This window comes from Thunnus albacares, chromosome 16 (genome assembly GCF_914725855.1).
Source record: "Thunnus albacares chromosome 16, fThuAlb1.1, whole genome shotgun sequence".
NCBI lineage: Eukaryota > Metazoa > Chordata > Actinopteri > Scombriformes > Scombridae > Thunnus > Thunnus albacares.
The window spans coordinates 23,106,650-23,123,593 of record NC_058121.1 but is presented as its reverse complement, the minus strand read 5'-3'; the positions used below and the strand labels follow the sequence as shown (position 1 = coordinate 23,123,593).

At 40.0% G+C, this 16,944-nt stretch overlaps 2 protein-coding genes across 2 annotated transcripts in view; one reads left to right on the top strand and one right to left on the bottom strand.

Moving 5' to 3' along the window:
* The window catches only part of LOC122965787 (titin-like), a 57,499-nt gene extending 42,358 nt beyond the window's left edge, over nt 1-15,141 (top strand). Inside the window, exons 16-17 of the mRNA XM_044329995.1 lie at nt 7,017-7,101; nt 10,327-15,141. Of these exons, the coding sequence (XP_044185930.1) occupies nt 7,017-7,056 (40 nt within the window). The 3' untranslated portion in view covers nt 7,057-7,101; nt 10,327-15,141. The remainder of the gene's footprint in view (nt 1-7,016; nt 7,102-10,326) is intronic.
* The window catches only part of myo6a (myosin VIa), a 170,516-nt gene continuing 166,227 nt past the window's right edge, over nt 12,656-16,944 (bottom strand). Inside the window, exon 35 of the mRNA XM_044329994.1 lies at nt 12,656-16,179. Coding sequence (XP_044185929.1) covers nt 15,980-16,179 — 200 coding nt within the window. The 3' untranslated portion in view covers nt 12,656-15,979. The remainder of the gene's footprint in view (nt 16,180-16,944) is intronic.

Here is a 16,944-nt window from a genome sequence, read left to right as displayed (position 1 = left end):
TGGACTTGGTTGAAGGTACTTGTTGCATCTCATCCAAAGGGCTTCTTCAGTTCTAACTGACTGGTGTGGAGTCCCAGGTTTTTAATCTCTGTGGGGTCGTTTTCAAGGTCACTGATACCACTGGGTTCGTTAGTGCTCCTGGCTGTTGTAGTAAAAGTCGTTAAGAGTCGTTGGAGTCAGCTGGGGCCAAGTGTAAATGACAGTCGTTGGAGGTGTCACATGAGGCCAAATGTGAATGGTTGTCTCCTGAGAAGGGTGTTGTATACCTCTCCCCCCTGTTGAGAGATGGTTTCCCTACTTCGACGTAGATGGCCTTCACGCCTCTTTCAAACCATCTTTGTTCCCTAACCAAAATATGTACATTGTTGTCCTTGAAAGAGTGACCCTTATCTTGCAGGTGTAGGTAAACCGCTGAGTCTTGATCTGCGGAGCAGGCCCTCCTGCGTTGAACCATTTGTGTGCTTAATGGTTGTTTAGTTTCCCTGATATACGAGTTTGTGCACGTACGAGATTGCTTTTCTTAAAGCTTGTGGATACTGGACCTTTGTGAAAACAGCCACAAGATCCAGGAAGAATATGAACACTGCAGGTGGTGAAGAAAAGAAGAATAAACGCAACAACATTGTCATTCCTTATGTGTCTGGAGTATCTGAGAAACTCAGGAGGATTTTCAACAAACACTGCATCCCTGTGTTTTTCAAACCCAGCAACACACTAAGACTGACCCATCCAAAAGACCCCACACCCAAACACAAGAAAAGCAATCTAGTTTGTGCAGTCCAATGCAGTGAGGAATGTACCCTCGTATGAGAGGTGAAACATCCCCAGGTATTTTCAACCAAGTCCAGTTGCCCTTGATTCAACCTTGGATAGTGCATTTGTTGGGGACTATTTTCAGTAGCAGATGAATCCACATCTGGTGCTCTAGTGAGTATTTCTGGCAGCAGCAGGACGTCGTATGTGGGATTGTGTCAAAATAAACTACAGTTTGTGTTCATGGTGATGAAGGAACATGTCACCCAGTGCAGCTGTGTGGATCATTGACGTGTTTTTAATAGTTTTTGTTCAACAATGGAGGTCTGGGCACAGAGGAATAAGATATAGCAATAACAACTTGTTAGATCGATTCATTGTTGGTTTTGGACTTTTCATGGGATTTGTTAACAATAAGAAAAATACAGAATATCACCAGATTTATCTCTGAATAAACTCACTGAATGTTTTTGACCACAGAGCAGACCACTGTGGCTCCTAAGGAGTGTCTTTTAAAAAATAACTTAACACCCTTAGAAAATTGTGTTTGTAAAGTACTTTTTTCTAATTTTTCACATAACAAAAGCACATTTTTAGCTTGGTAACAAAGGCAGTTTGTGTGACAGCTCAAAGCTTACCTGGACCCCCAGTAGTTTCTATCATTTCCTTCTGGTTTCTCTGTTTTTCTAAACTATATATGAAATGTTTAGTCAATTAATCAATTACTCTGATCAATTAAAAGAAAATGTATCAAACGATTTGTATAGTTCATTGGTTTTTTAAGACAAAATGGCCAAAATTCAGTGGCTCCAGCTTCTCCAATGTTAATATTTGCTGATTGAATGATTTGGTTTGGTACTGTTGGTTGGATTTGGAGATAACAGCTGGGGCATCAGGAGATTGTGAAGGGCAATTTTCACAACTTTTCTGACATTTTAAGGATCAAACAAATCTTTTCCTCAAATTGCGTCAGTCTCAGTCTTTTCACGTCCACTTTCTGTTCACTTTGTGTGCTAAATTTCACTTCAGGCCCAGTTTGAACACATTTAGAGGTCAGCAAAGAAACAAAAAGCTACACTTTTATGTACTCTTTGTTCTTTTCTTTGTCCTCTGTTTGTCTTTTTTTGTGTTCACTCCCCTGTGCTACAGTTCAACTCTCACATACAGACAAATCTTTCTCTCACATCTCCAGAAGTCACCACTGTAAATCAATGCTAAGTTGATTTTTAACGGAGAGAAAGCATCTCTTTTATTAACTCCTGGCTCACAGTTGCTGCTCTTTTCTACTGCCAGAAAAATCTAATTTCAACCTTGTTAGACTTTAGCACCTCAGCTCATGACAGAGATTTTTCTGTTGAGGCATTAATTTCCCATCATCTCAACCTTTTGGAGAGATATTTTTAGGTTACATTCTTATTATCATTTCAGACCTGTTGGACTCTCAGACAGGAACAATTTCATTTTCTGAATCATTATTTAGCCTCTGATGAGATGCTACTGAGGTTATCAGGCTGAGTGCAATATCATGAACACCTGTATGAACTAATGAACCCCCAATACAACAACAACAATAACAACAAACTGCAATATAAAGTCTCAACAAGATTTGCATTTAGATATTGCGGAAAATGTGGCTTGATGGTGGCGCTGTCAGCAAAATCATTAGGAGTCTTCTCCTGGGGACCATCATTATTCTGTTTTTTTTTCAATCTGGCTCATAGTTTGTTGAGATTTTGATTTGGATGGTGCATAAAGGTGGGCATACACTGCGTTTTTTATTGATCGTGTATGTTGTGTTAACTCACACTACACATGAATAGGGTCTTCTTCTTCGTATGGATTTCCAGCAGACTGGATGTCTTGCAGCGCTTTACTGCCACTCACTCAATCCTTTGACAATTTCAATAAAGTTCCCTTCAAACAAGATTGTTTACAACAATTTTGAGTATGCAGCAAAGAGAAAGTCAGTTTTACTTTTAGCCGCTTCAGTTTGTACAGAAACAACAACAAAGCTTGATTAAGTTTGTCACAGTAGATTCTATCTACATAATGCATTCTCTGGTTTGTTATACTTATGATATCCAACAGATCATTGATCGTTCAGATATTTAATCAGGCGTCATGACCTCAAACCGCACATAAAACGACAACCAATCTGGCAGAAATTCAGCCCGATTCTAAAATCAGTTGGAGTTGACCAATTTGTGGTTAAAACTGGGCTGAATCTGGATGCTCTCTACCAAGCTTTAGGCTGTTTTTCAAACCTGTGTAGTTTAGTCCGGTTGAATGTTAGTCTGGTTGGTTTTCCTCTTTGGTACGATTCGTTTGGGCAGATCTGAACATACTTCAGTCAAAACCACAGCACAGAGACACTTTAGAGGAAGTGGTCTCAGTCCACTCATAAACAAATTCTGGAATTTGTTTGCGGTGGCAATGTGATCCGACCTCCATCTGATTGACTACAAGGCAGCAAGTTTGAGTGAACTCAACAGTTGCTAACAGCTAGCCGGAGAATGAATAAAGGTACAAAATGGACTAATGACAAAGTACATTTCTCTCATGATATAATCTGACCAATGAGATGAGAAAACGCTCTAACCTGGTTTTTAATGATGGATTTTGGTTCACTTAATGTTTCTTCTGTGTGAAAAGAAACCGATCCAACAAGTTTACGGACTCATCCATTGATTCAGTCCAGAACAAACCAACAGCTTACAGCTTTGATGCCTTTAATAAAGCTGCTGTGTCTCAAAACTTGCTCCATGAACAACATGAAATCATTTTTTTTAATTATGTGATTTTACAGTACATGTAAATGAATCTTTTTCATAACCAATAAGGTAAATTTAAAAAAAGATGAATGGCTGTCAAGCAAAACTGTTTTTCATTACTTACTAACTAACATTTCAGAGACACAGTTTTTATCTGACAGTTAGAAAATGCTTTCTGTCGATGTATTTTTATCCCAAAAAGATTTACATAAAATGACAGTAAAATATATCTTTTTACGAATATCAACTTGGGTCCTTGTTCGGCACGAATTCAAGTGTCTTTAAATAACTACTCTACAGTAAAGGACACTAACAGAGCAGAGTGAAAAGAGCAGATTTGCATGCTAGTGGCTGCAAACGATGAGGATGACTTGAAATCACCTAAAGCAACGTTAGACATTTAATTTACTGACATTTAGTCGATACACTGAATGTCTTCACTCGCGTGTGTGTGTATGTGGTAGCAGTTAAGTAGAGTAATTTTTCTTCAAACTGAAACCACCGGGGTTTACTCCGTGTGAATATTTGATCAATCCTACATGTACCAGCAGTGGAAAAAAACTGCAGCTGGTTTCCACTGTGAAATTTAAAGTATCAGCAGATTTTCTGTCTCGTCTGGGGGATTGGAGGGGTTCTTTGGGGGTTGCAGTCGTCCCCCTGCTGTCTGTCTTGGATTTGCCACCTTTCATTAACACTGAACCCTGTTTGGACTAATCCTGCATCCAGACCTGCCAAGAACAGGACAGAGAAACAGAAAAAAGCAGTCAACACTGAACAGAACCCAGAAGGTTAATACTGCAGAGCTGCACATTCCTTTTAATCTTATTTGGCCGCTTGACAGCACAGAGAGTCGGTGGAAGAAGCAACCAATTCATTTTGGTGCGAGATAAAAGCTTGTTAATCAAAAGATTCCCTGAAAACTTACTGAGGGAAGCTCCTTCAGTAGTTTTCTACTCCAAATGCTGTTGTTTAGGTATTTGTCCTTTACCTTTGCCCCTGGTACTCCAGGTCACGTTTTTATCCTGCAGCACACGGCAGCACACGCGTGTTGGCTTACCGACAGAGATTTGTTTTAGTTTGGTTCTCGCCCATGTTAGTGTTGGTGTAACAGACAGGTTTCTAAGTTGTTAGTCATGTGTCTTTAGTGCTACAGTAGAGTCATAAAGTCTATCTGTAATACAATTTACTGGCTGGCTGAAGGTTGGTATGGCTAATAGATTTTTATAGGTTTTACAGGTTTTAAAGTGATAATCTTAAAATATTGTTTTTACATTTGCTGCAAACTGCTAATGCGTGAACCACCGGTGGTTCGTACCAGTCAGGGTCCCCGTGAGGATTCTTGTGTGATCTTGCGTATCCAGCTGCTTGCAAGGTAAGATGGTAATAGACGTGATAGACAGATGGTTCATTCAGTCACCTGCCAAGTATTTTTTGAAAGTGCCTTCCCTTTTCCAAACAGTTTTGAAGGACAACTTTGCAGATGATTCTGTGTAATAGACCATCTGGTGCATCAGGTTAGTGAGGTCCAGCCAGGTTTTTTGAATTTAATGTTAAGGAGAATTGTTTTGATTACAAGATTCTGGTTTCACTTCTCCAAAAAGTCCTTCAACAAAGTATGTAATGTGTTGGTTGTGGTTCGTAGTGATGAACCTACGGAGAATTATCAGTGACTCTGCAGCTCCCCTTGGCTTTACAGAGCGTTATAGTGAATTCAGCTCATTGTTTAGCTGTCCGGCTGCAACTTTACTGTTTTGGTTCACTCTCAGTGCTCTCATAGTGTTGTTTTTCTCTAAAAAGCCACTGTACACTACCTGCTCAGCACCAAACTGCAAACAGACACAGTTAGCTGTAGACTAGCTGGTGAACATAGTGGAGCATTTAGCAGCTAAAGAGCCAGATATTTCCCTCAGGAGTTGGTAGAGAGCAAAACGAACCTAAAAGAGTATTGGACTTATATTCACCAGGTGGACAGAAACACGACTCCAAATGAATGATAACGTTGCTCCGTAACTGCTGGATGTGGAAATAATCAACTGTTCAAGTTGAACAGTTCAACATATCAACTTCAGAGCTGATGATATGTCACTGTTGTGTTCACTGCTTGTCTCCGCTGCCCCAAAGTGGCATAGGAGCCACTCGTTAATCTACAATAATTTCTAAAAGCGGTTTAAATTGTGTTGTTTTTCAGAAACACCTCTTAAAGCTGGAGTGCGGACTCTTGTCTCTGCCTTCTGGCAGTGAGAGTAATTACAAAACACTGTTGACACATGCTTACATCATAGGCTCTGCTGTAGCCTACTCTGTTGCTACTGTTGTGGCTGTTAAACGGTGGATAAATTGTTTTGAGCGTCACACAACCCTCACAAAATGACTGGTTTCATTATCAGAATTTGATGTATTCAGTTCGATAACATTTAGAAAGTCTAGAATATGATTAATTATTTTATCCTCATTCAGGTTAACAGTGAGCTAACCAGAAGTTAGCTGCTCAACCAGCAGAAGTCTCTTGTGCGCATGTTTTGCCCATAGAGCATGGCCAGCATGGGAATGTCAAACCCGACACCAGATTAAAAACTCTGTATACTGTGAAGTACAGAGAGATTTACCTGGTGGCGAAAGGCTTTATCAGCATTGTCTGAACTTGTTTGGCAGGGCTTGAATGTAACGGCTGTTCATTTATATGTAAAAGTTCAGCACTGCAGGTTTAAGCTTAAGGTTCATAAGATAGACTCTCTGATCATCTTAGTTGTTAGACACTCTTAAGAAACCGTGTTTTTAAGAAACAGTTTTGTCTGCTGCAGCCACCAGACCAACCGAGTGTTTTATCAGTCCATGAAAGACAAGCGAGTGTTTACACTTGAATTACCTCCTGTGATCTGATATCAGAAGGTTTCATGTTTGATCTGAGCAGCAGTGTGAAGTGAAAACGGCCTCCAGAAAGACACTAAACATGTTTTAAGGCTCCACCTGCTTGTTTATTGCAAATAATGCACGATAAAACAGTGTAAAATGAAAATGTTAACTGTGCTGAGGCTTCATCCTCACAGGAGCCGAGTGTCAGCTTGTTTTTTTTTTAAACTCAGTGATGCAGAAGGGACTGTTTCATTGTGTGAAGATAAATCTGAATGAAAAGCTTTAGATCAGTCGGGGACGGTGAACATATGTTAGACATGTGGTGCTTGACAGAGGACTAAAACAATAAAGGATACCTTGAGGTATATTGTCTGTGTATTTTCACATAGGTGATTTCCCTGTTGGGAGGTTTTTTTTTTTTTCCCCCACAGCCTCTGTTCTCTTCTGCTCTTTTGTATTTCAGCACATTTGCGGTGTGCTGCAGGTCTCCACTGGTGTCTGCTCCCTGAATCTCTTTCAGACAGAGAGACAAGAGAGTCCTCCCGCTGGCTTCATGGTGCACTCTTGTCGCAGCACATATGCAGAATTACTGTAGTTGCAGTTCATTTTCATACCTGCTTCATTTTTCTCTTTTTACAGACACAAAGGCAGATATTCTCTCCCAGGCCTCGCCAGTTAAGAAATATATATCGGGATTGGACGGCACCTGAGAATACTACAAAAGGTAAGGGGGCTCGTCGCCAGGAGCGAGGTTGTTCTGGTTAAATCCCACAATCCCACAACCCGCAATCATGTGTTACTGCTGGTTAAAACTACCATACACACTCAGCAAGGCCTGGCTGTATAAATTAGAGGTGAGTAAGGTGATGGTGTTATCAGATGATCCAGAGAAAACCCCAAAGTTTGTACGTTGCACAGATGTGGAAATTAAATCCAAACCCAAAAACAAACATGTGCACACCATCATCCTCCAATGATCATTTTATTTAGACAGATTGCTGGGCAGTAATCCATCCTGCTAGTCAGATCCCAAATTGGTTTACATCAGCTGTGTGTTTAAGCAGACACAGAGCTGAATGGTGAGTAATTAAACCTCCTAAAGGATGGAGGGGGACTGAACATCAAGAAACCACCGTTGACGGGTAAACACCAGGATTTGTCCCGTGTCCACGTCTCACCTCGGGGTGATTAGTCTGCTTCTCAGTGATCCTCTTTTGTGGTCTGAGCTGCGAGGGAGCTTCAGAGAGGGACGTCTCGCTAGCTTTTCTGCTCTGAACAAACACATTTGATGCGTTGTAGTTCCTACTGGGGTTGTCTACCTTTACACAAATCACACCGTGGTACAGTATCTTTATTCTCTTTACTCTGTTGGCTCCTGAATTACTCTGTGACACATTCAGGAAGAGACTTTGAAGCCCTGAAGTTGCAGCTGCAGAGCTGAACCATGTAAATGAAAAGAGAGAAACTGCCTCCAGTGATACAGTTTAAGGGAGAAAGACGCAGTTGGGATCCAAATTTACAAGACAGAGAACATTAATAACACTTTACTTTGCAAGTCTGTAAATTCCTAATAATTTCCTGGAAAGTATCACATAATTTCCTAATAATTATAGGAAAAAAGAGGCAGTGTTCAATCTTAATTTCAATCAATTGCTGTTGTTAAAAGCTAGTGTAACACTGGTTCAGAGCAGTTTACTGGAAATCATCTGCAGGGTTTCCCCCTTTTTTCCTCAGAAATTAGCACATGATTGAGCTTTTTGTTTTACTATTCCCAACATGTAAAAACTCAATCAATGCGATCAATCAACCACTGACACCTGAGTTTAATGAGTCAGATCCTGACGCATCTTATCTCGTTATCAGCGTAGTTACCAGATGACTCACTTATTAAATACGTGGCTTTTGCGGCGTGAAGTACTGCAGCTTTACCGCTTGGTTTCCCTGAAGCGTGATATAATTATGAAACATTATGTTTCATAAAAATGTAATTACAGTATTTCCTCAGACATTAGTGGAGGGGAAGCAGGTGCCTCTTTTATTAGATTCTGCGAGAAACCCAAACTGTCGCATATATCCCAATATCTTTCTGATATTTGGAGAGCCCACAAGTGTTTTTTAATGATTATTCTATGAATTATTTTATGAATCTTCCTAAAATTTCACAGTCATCATTTGTCAGAGATGTTAACACAAGATTCAAAATATTGTGTCATGACAGAAATATGTGACATTTTTCAGTTTATTACAACCTGGATGTTAATTTTGTAGGTTTTGTAGTTGTTTCTATCAGTAATAATAACAATATTTTACTGATTAAAAAGGTAATTTGTTAGATCTGGGAACACGCTGACATCATTAAAAAAGAAGTCAGAAGAAGATCATGTTGTCTGCAAGTCAGATAACATTATTTTGAACAGAAAACAAAGGCAAATCATAAAATTAAGACCCCAAACTGTTTGTTGTAAACATCCATTACAATTTAAAGACACTTCTTTTTTTTAGACTTTGAGCTACTGTAGCTACTGTAGTTGTGTGCGTGCAGTTTTTCTGTCCAATGACAGATTCTTAGCGACATGTCGGTTGTGCTCACTTTCAATTTTAGTTCAAAAAAAAAAAAAAAGTGTTGCGAAAAATGATCATACAGGTTGTAAACAAACCAGTTTATCTAAACCAGACTTTGTTGGAGCAATGTTGTTGTGTTCCCAGATCCCAGCAATTAACTTTATGAGCACAATGTTATACTTGTATAACTTATAAACCAAACCATGAAAAGAAGACAGATCCTTTGAATTTCAAATATAGTGTTTAACATTTTCCATTGACATTTTTAGGCCAAAATGTGGAGTTTTACTTGCAGCGTGTTCTTATCGTCAGGATAGAAAAGCAATTTATTGCATCATGGTGCAGTACACAAAAATGAATATTGGTGAATATACGAACACAATGTGCAGAAGAAACAGTTCGGCAATTCATGTGGACAGCTACTCAACTCCTGTTCTGAATTTTTGAAGTTATCAAAAGGAGTGCGCTCGCTTGGTTGGGGGACGTATAAGAGAAAGATTTGCAAAAAGAAATGGAAGCAGCAGAGGCTGAGATATCCTGACTTCAAGTCTCTAGCTAACTCTAACTCTCTAGGTGTGAGTGGACGAAAATGCAGACTAGGAGACAGTTGAATATCATATGTGGAAAGGGATTCATTGCAACACAGGGGATGAGGCAGGTGAGCAGGTAGAATGGTGATGGTGGGGGGCCAGACAGAGTCAGTCTAACAGGAGTATACTGAGGTGGGTCAGAGGGAGTTAGTGTGGGCAGCAGGCTGATCTGCAGTCAGGCAGAGGTAACCAGGTGGTGACGATCCTGACAGCAGAGGAGAATTAACGCTAGCACACAAAGTATCGAACACGAGGAAATAACTCAATTAAAAAAGACTGAGCGGCAGAGAGCATGTGACCGCTGCAGCAGGCTGAACGATCTGGTGAAGAGCGGCAGATGATCCGGGGAAGATGTACTGTCAAGCTGATGAGATGATGGATGGCAGGTGTGCTGATTAGAGCAGGTGCTGTGAATCAGCAGTAATCAGAGAGAAGCCAGAGGAAGGAGGAGCCGTGGCTGCCACTAACACACACACAGACACACAGACAGACACATGGGGAGACAAACAGGGGACTAGAAACACAGGAAACACATGGGAGAACACGACAAACTTCCATTAGATCCTTCCAGCCCACGTTTTTAAACTTCACACCCGGTCTGTAACGTAGACTTCCTTTCTGTAGCGTCTAGGCACAAGCTGAGATAACCCTGGTGACATCACTATGATATCATCAGGGTGATTTTCTCATACAACTGCATCCAGAGATAGCGTAGTACTCCCCATGACTCGTAAACTGACTTCAACATGTAAAATCGGTGGAGCCACCCTTTTAATATCAGTCTCGTTCCCCCGCAGACTCGATGAAACAGGACTCAGCAGCAGGAACTCGGGACTCGTCAAGGCCTCACATGTTGGGATTAAAAAAAAAAAAAATCACAGATGACGCTGAGCTGAAGAGGTTACAGGCGGGACAAACTGTACGCTTCTCCTCAGAGCTCTGAGCGTCATATCAGAGGACGATCTCCCTTCTGGGGGAAAAAAACAGACATTTAGGCCACTTTAAAACTGCCGGACAACCTTCGTCCACAGCTGCGTGATGAAGAGGAGCTCAACGGACGACTCTGCAGCATCGATTGGGCGGATATTGATCGACCCTGGACTGTTTTTGTACACGTCTGCTGACTCAGTTAGTGTGTAGTGAATAGGTTGTTTAAAAATACACAGGATGTGATTTGAAATGATGAGAAAATAATCTGTCAGATATAGAAGGTAAAGGAACCTCACATCAGATATCCGTTTGTTGATCCAAAACCTCTCCACTGGCCTCCATTTCATTATTTTCCGATACGCCTTGCAAGCTAAAAAATACATGCATGTTGCTCACCCTTCTGGACACCTGAACCTCATATATACTGGGACTGGAGATAAGTATCACTTTGTATGTGTTGCAAAGGGACACTCAGACAGTGGTTCACAACCTGCAAAACATGTTTTTAACACATTTCTGCTCCATAAAATCCAGTTATTTATTTATTTATTTATTTATTTTAGGACATTTATCTTTGCTTGTGTCTGCAAAATACTGGATAGATTTTTTTTACCTCTCAAGGCCAGTAAAAATTAAATTATAATTAATCAATCTCACTTTGTTTGCTTGACGTGCTCACAGCTCATAGAAATCGTTACCTTTCGAAGGGCCATTAATTCACTTAATTTAAAGCGTCACAAGCTAAAAAGGCTGGAAACCATTGATCTAGAGCATAAAATGAGGAGAATTATCATCTTACATAACAGCTCATTAGAAATCTGTGGACTATGTCCAATTGTAAACAACCGAAAAAATGTATTTTCTAACAACCTGGGGCCCATTTCACCAAAACTGCACCATGAGGTAAGTTCCTCTTGCATTAATTTTGACACATTTCACTAATCAAAACCAACAACATTATTGGATTCCCATGTATAAGTGTGCAAGAAACTAGTAGGACTTTGAGAATGTATCTGCTGTTTGTGAGGGACGAGCTTTGGTTAAACGTGACACCACTGATGTTTGTGAGTAGTGCTCTCAAATAGACTTTGTGAAACAGCCCTCCTGGTGTCTGTACACTGTTTGACCTCCACTGTCCACTGGATGTGACTGCGGTGCTTTTCAGCTCAGTTGCAATGACGACGGACACACCCCACTGCCATTCTCACCTGTGTGTCCCCTCCTTTCTGTCCTTCGTCATCTTAACATATCAGGTCTGAAACTGAAAATTTATTTGGGAATGTACACACACTGAGCACTTTATTAGGAACACCTGTGCAATATATAATCCAACACAAGAGCTCTGCTATGTTTGTAAAACATAAAAACATGTCTGCACATCTGACTTGAAGTCTTCCAGTGGACATTCAAACCACGGCAGGGATGTCACAACCAGGAAGTGATGTAGCCGCATCCAGTGGACATGAGGGGTAATTATTTTCTGCAGTGCTCTAGATTTTTTAGGTCTTTGTATGATCTGGAAACTCAGAGATGCACAAGATTAACTGGAAACTAGCAAAACCTGAGCGTCCTGTGATTGCCAGAATGCTTCTGGCTGTTTGTTGTGAAAGTATTCAGCGTATTTTTGGGATCAAACTTCAACTTTGGCCACTATAAGGGCTGTAATGTATTGGATGTGAGGTAATTTAAAAAAGATCTGATTGCTAATCCGCCGTCCCTTTTGGCGTATATCCGACTCTTAAATCTCATCTTTGGCTCAGGTTTAGCTACGTTTCATTCACAAGTACCTTCTCTTTGAAAGGTTGAAAACAGTCTGAATGTGAAGTTACATCTTGTGTAAATGCAACCTTTTCATGACTTAGAAGATCTCACACGTCGTCGTCATATTCTCTTGTACAGTTCATGTAAACAGTCAACTTATCTTTCTGAGTCAACAGATATACTGATGTTTGTCGCTGCTTCTGGGGGGGGAAAAAAACCCAATTTTTCTTTTCTTATGTAAAATGTTAAATTGTCATTAATGTGTTCTGTTTCATGATTAATAGCAAATACAAACTGTTGAATAAGACAAAGCATTTTCTTCATTTTTTTTTTTTTTTTTTTTAAAAACATACTTTTTGCAGAAATTTTGTTTTTGTCTGACAGCAGCATCGAGTTGTTCATGAGATGCAAACGAAGTCAAAGAAAGAGCAGAGGTGAGTGAAACATGGAATGCATTTATTCGTCTGTTAGAGAGATCAGCGTTAGAAAAATGACAGTGGAGAAAGGCAGTGCTTCCCGAGGAATGATTGTAATGTGTGGAGAGAAACAGATCGAAGCAAACGCAGGACATTTTCTTGTACATTTCCAGGCCATCGCTCCGGTGTTAAACCAGTAATGAGGTCTCAATTATGGGCAAAGCTCAGAATGTTGCAACAGCCTCTTCACACTTGGCATTAACGTGCATCCATACAGAGTTCAAACAAGATCCAGATTTCTTAACGTTTGTCTTGTTTGATTTTTCATGATTTTCCTGACTGTGTAAATCAAACGTAATTTCTGTTTTTGTAAGTTTTGTTGATGTATTTGGGGCACATTTGATTTATGCTTTAAGCCAAGGAATCACAATCAAATCAATCAGGGAATCAGGTTTAAAATGCAGTTCAAATCATTGAAATTCAGGGTTTTTCACTATTTTCACCTGTCACTATTTGATGTCAGATATAGTGCCAGCAAGAGCAGAAAACAGCAAATCAAAAGAAAAACCAGCGAGAGAACAGCGACGTTTCATGTTGAGGTGAGGAAATGCATCTTTATCAGAGTAAAAAGCAGTGATATTTGAATGTTGTTTGTCAGAAAAAAGTGTTACTGGTCTGTCGTAACAACAGCAAATGATCACAGCGACAATGACAGTCAGCCTTGAAGCAGGTTTCAGGAAAACTTTGCTCTTAAACTAGTCTAATGCAAGTTAGACAGCTGCCTAAAAAAGTAAAAATATTTTTATGGCTATTGAAGTCCTTTTTATCAGGTCTCACACCATGTGTATCCTTATGTACTTTTATAGCCAAATATAAATCATTGGCTGAAGCCTTAAAAACATGCTTTAGGTTGCAGTTACGCATGTAAAGAGCGGGCTGTTAAATGGTCTGTGTAGACAGCTGAACTAATTAAAGTTGAAGCGAACGTGTTCTATTTAACAGGTACGAGGTGGAAGACTGAAAAATGTGGCTTAAATATGTCAGCTGTGGAGAGCCTGGATATATTACAGCGCTGCCTATTTTTCCTAGTGGCCGCTCACGGTATTGCAGCAAAGCAAAAAAAAAACATTACAAAAGAGACATCTGTAAAACTGTTGACAGGACACCTTAAACTAAAAATAATACTGTTCGTATTATGAATTTTGAATCCGTGAAGGTTTTATATTCATAAAACTACAAGAGATTTTTAAAGTTTGTGACGTCATCCCAATGTAAAGTCTACGGGTCAAGGCTAATGAGCATGTGCAGTGGGCTGCACAATGCAAAGGCAACCCTGGAAGCTGGAAAACTTTTTTTTTGGCTTATGTGCAAGGCAAACAATTTTCAATTGAGGGAGTGGGCGCCATCTTTGAGTCTAGTATCCAGTTCCTTTACTACAGTACATCTGATGTAGGGGCTAAATTTGGATGAAAAGAGTTTTTTTAGAGGTCCAGGTAACATATAACTGACATTTTTTAACCTGCAGATTGCCCAGACAAAGTTTTCTGTCTTTGCTGTCACTGTTTGCAGGACTATCAGACCTTGTGTATCTTGGGTGCATCCGTTCATTGATTTTAAGCCAGCTCACCTGCATGTTAATGCCATTTGTAAAGGGGATAAGCTACTTTGCGACAAGACAAGTATTCATGCTTTCAGACAATCCAAGTCACCTTTGTGTTGTGCAGAGCATCACAGAAAATAGAAAGCGCAGGTACAAACTCGGCAGCCTCAGGTGAACAAGAGCAGGTGTGACGTCATAACAGATTGTCTTGAAAATTCTTATGTACAAGGCAAAGGTCGTTTTAGCTTAGTTTGCGTGATTTATTGCTTCTCTTGACAATCTCACACATGCCCAAGCCACTGAAGTAGAAACTGTTCTTTCAAAAAATAAACTTTTACATTCCAGTTGGAGTATCACTGTTGGCTTCACATACTGTACTTGCTGTATAGAAAATATTCAGTGTTGTCTGAAGGTTCCAGTTCAAAGATGAGTACCAGTGCGTCGTACAGAGTTAATGACGTGCCCGATAAGCTCTTACACAGCAGAAAAAATGTCCGACTGAATGAATCCGACAAGAGATAATACAAATTTTTAAACATGTTCTGGAATCAAGTGACTTTATTCATCAAACAGCCAAATGAAGTGATTTTTTAAACTTTTTTTTTTCAAGTTAGCGTCAGCGAATACATGTGAAACTACCTTGGGAATCACTGTGTTGGCAAATTATGTTTCATCATGTAAAAAGATCAAATTTTAAACCTAAAGATGGTATAAATGACTTATTGAAGATATTTCTTTTGCAGTGCTGATCTGCTCTCAAACATCCCACGTAGAGGTGCATCTCAGCAGTTGCATAATTAATTCACATTTTCTGCTTTGCTTGACAAAAACTAATCACAGAGCTGAATTACTTCTCTGGCCACAAAAAAACAAAAAAACAAAAAAAAAAAAACCCCAACGATGGCTTTACAGAGCCATCTATGGTCTCAGCCTCAAACATTTTTGGACCTTTCTCATTAGCTTTACACATTTAATCACACATGATGAGGAGAAAAGAGGAATCACTACATGAACAAATCAACGAGGTCTCAAGTTACATTCGGTTCGACAGACAAAAGGTAAAATAAAAAAGTAAGTATTAGCAAATATTTGACTGAATTACGAGTGCAGTCACGAGGAATAATCTGACACTCATGCAGCACTGCCTCACGGTGAGAGCTGAACTCCTTGTGCAAGTTTTTTGCCCTGTAAGAACCGCATGAAGACAATGTAAACAGCAGGTTTTAAGTCGGAGAGGGATCACCAGCTAGCTGTTAAGATGGAAGCAACACACCAGTGAGACTTCAGTGTAATAATCAGGAATGCATAATTACAGAGGAATTTAAAGTTTTCTTGTATGGGGGAGGCAGCTTTGAACACCAAAAAAAAGAAAAGAAAAAAAAGAAGTCCTACTTACGGCAATTAAACCCTGTTAAAGTAGTATTAAGGCCTCGTAGTTAAGACGTGCAGAAATGTTACAGAGAACAGAATTCCTTGGAAAACAACTGGATGTAATCATTTAGTATGATTTTTCTGCATAGGGTTCAATGCAAAACTTCCCTCCCCTTGCTCCCCTTTGAGGAACTGAAAGCCAGCAAGAACAAAAAACAAAAGAAAAACAAAAGGACAATTGAGAAAAATCGCTGTTCACGTGAATGCCCTACAGTCAGAACCTGGTGCAGTGTGCTCAGACGCCATCTGTGTTAGGTAGCTGGTGCATTCGTCCCTTTGTTTTGCAGCGAGAGGCCCCGGCCCCGGGCTCCCTCACTTGAACATGCTCTGCAGCATGGCCGTGGCGTAGGTGGGTCGCGCCTGCCGGCTCTCGATGGCGCTGCGGAGATACTGGATCCCGCCGCAGCGTTCCCAGATCTCCTCGAACTGCCGGGGAAGGATCTCGGCTCCCCTCTTCCTCGACAGGCCCGTCTCCTCCAGACTCAGCTCGCACATCTCCATGTCGTCCTTTCCTGTAAAATGAAAACATACAATGAAGTGTCAGCTGGAATCAATTGAACAATTTGTTTTAATGACGGCAACAAGCACAGATGTTACTTCCATTTGAACCCCAAACCTGAGCAAATACCCAGTGAACTCTTCCACATCAAAAAGACTTCTGTGAAATTCTTTGCTGGGTTTCTAAGGCTACTTCATGTTGGCAAATGAGTATGACCCACAAGGAAATATCTGTTGGCTCTGGCTGGCAATTTTTTCAACTCTTCCAACCACTTTGCAACAATGATTTGATGTCGTATTCTGACAAACAACAGTAACTTCCTGCTTTACAAGATCATCTGTTTATAGCCAATTCTTAACTCCATGTGAGCCAATAATGTTCATTAAATGCACAAAAAAAATGTTGGATGGCTGAAAAATTAAGATACAACTTTGTTATTCTTAGATCTTTAGCACTACCAGTGTGCAATTTTGTTACTCTATTAGCTCGTTACTGTGCTAATACGCAGAATTTTTTTAAACTCTTAAATGTAGCATTTTGAGATATTTCACTCTGACATTTAGCATGTTACCATGCTAATATGCTAAAGATAACATTAATAAATGTAGCATATTGAGAGATTTCACCCAGAAGTTTAGCAAGTAAGCATTAATTCAATATGTTTGATTTCTAAATGTAGCATTTTGAGATATTTCACTCCGGCGTTAAGCATGTTAGGATCAAGTTTATCCGCTTATTTCTGAATATATCACAGACATTTTACTCTACCATTCATCCT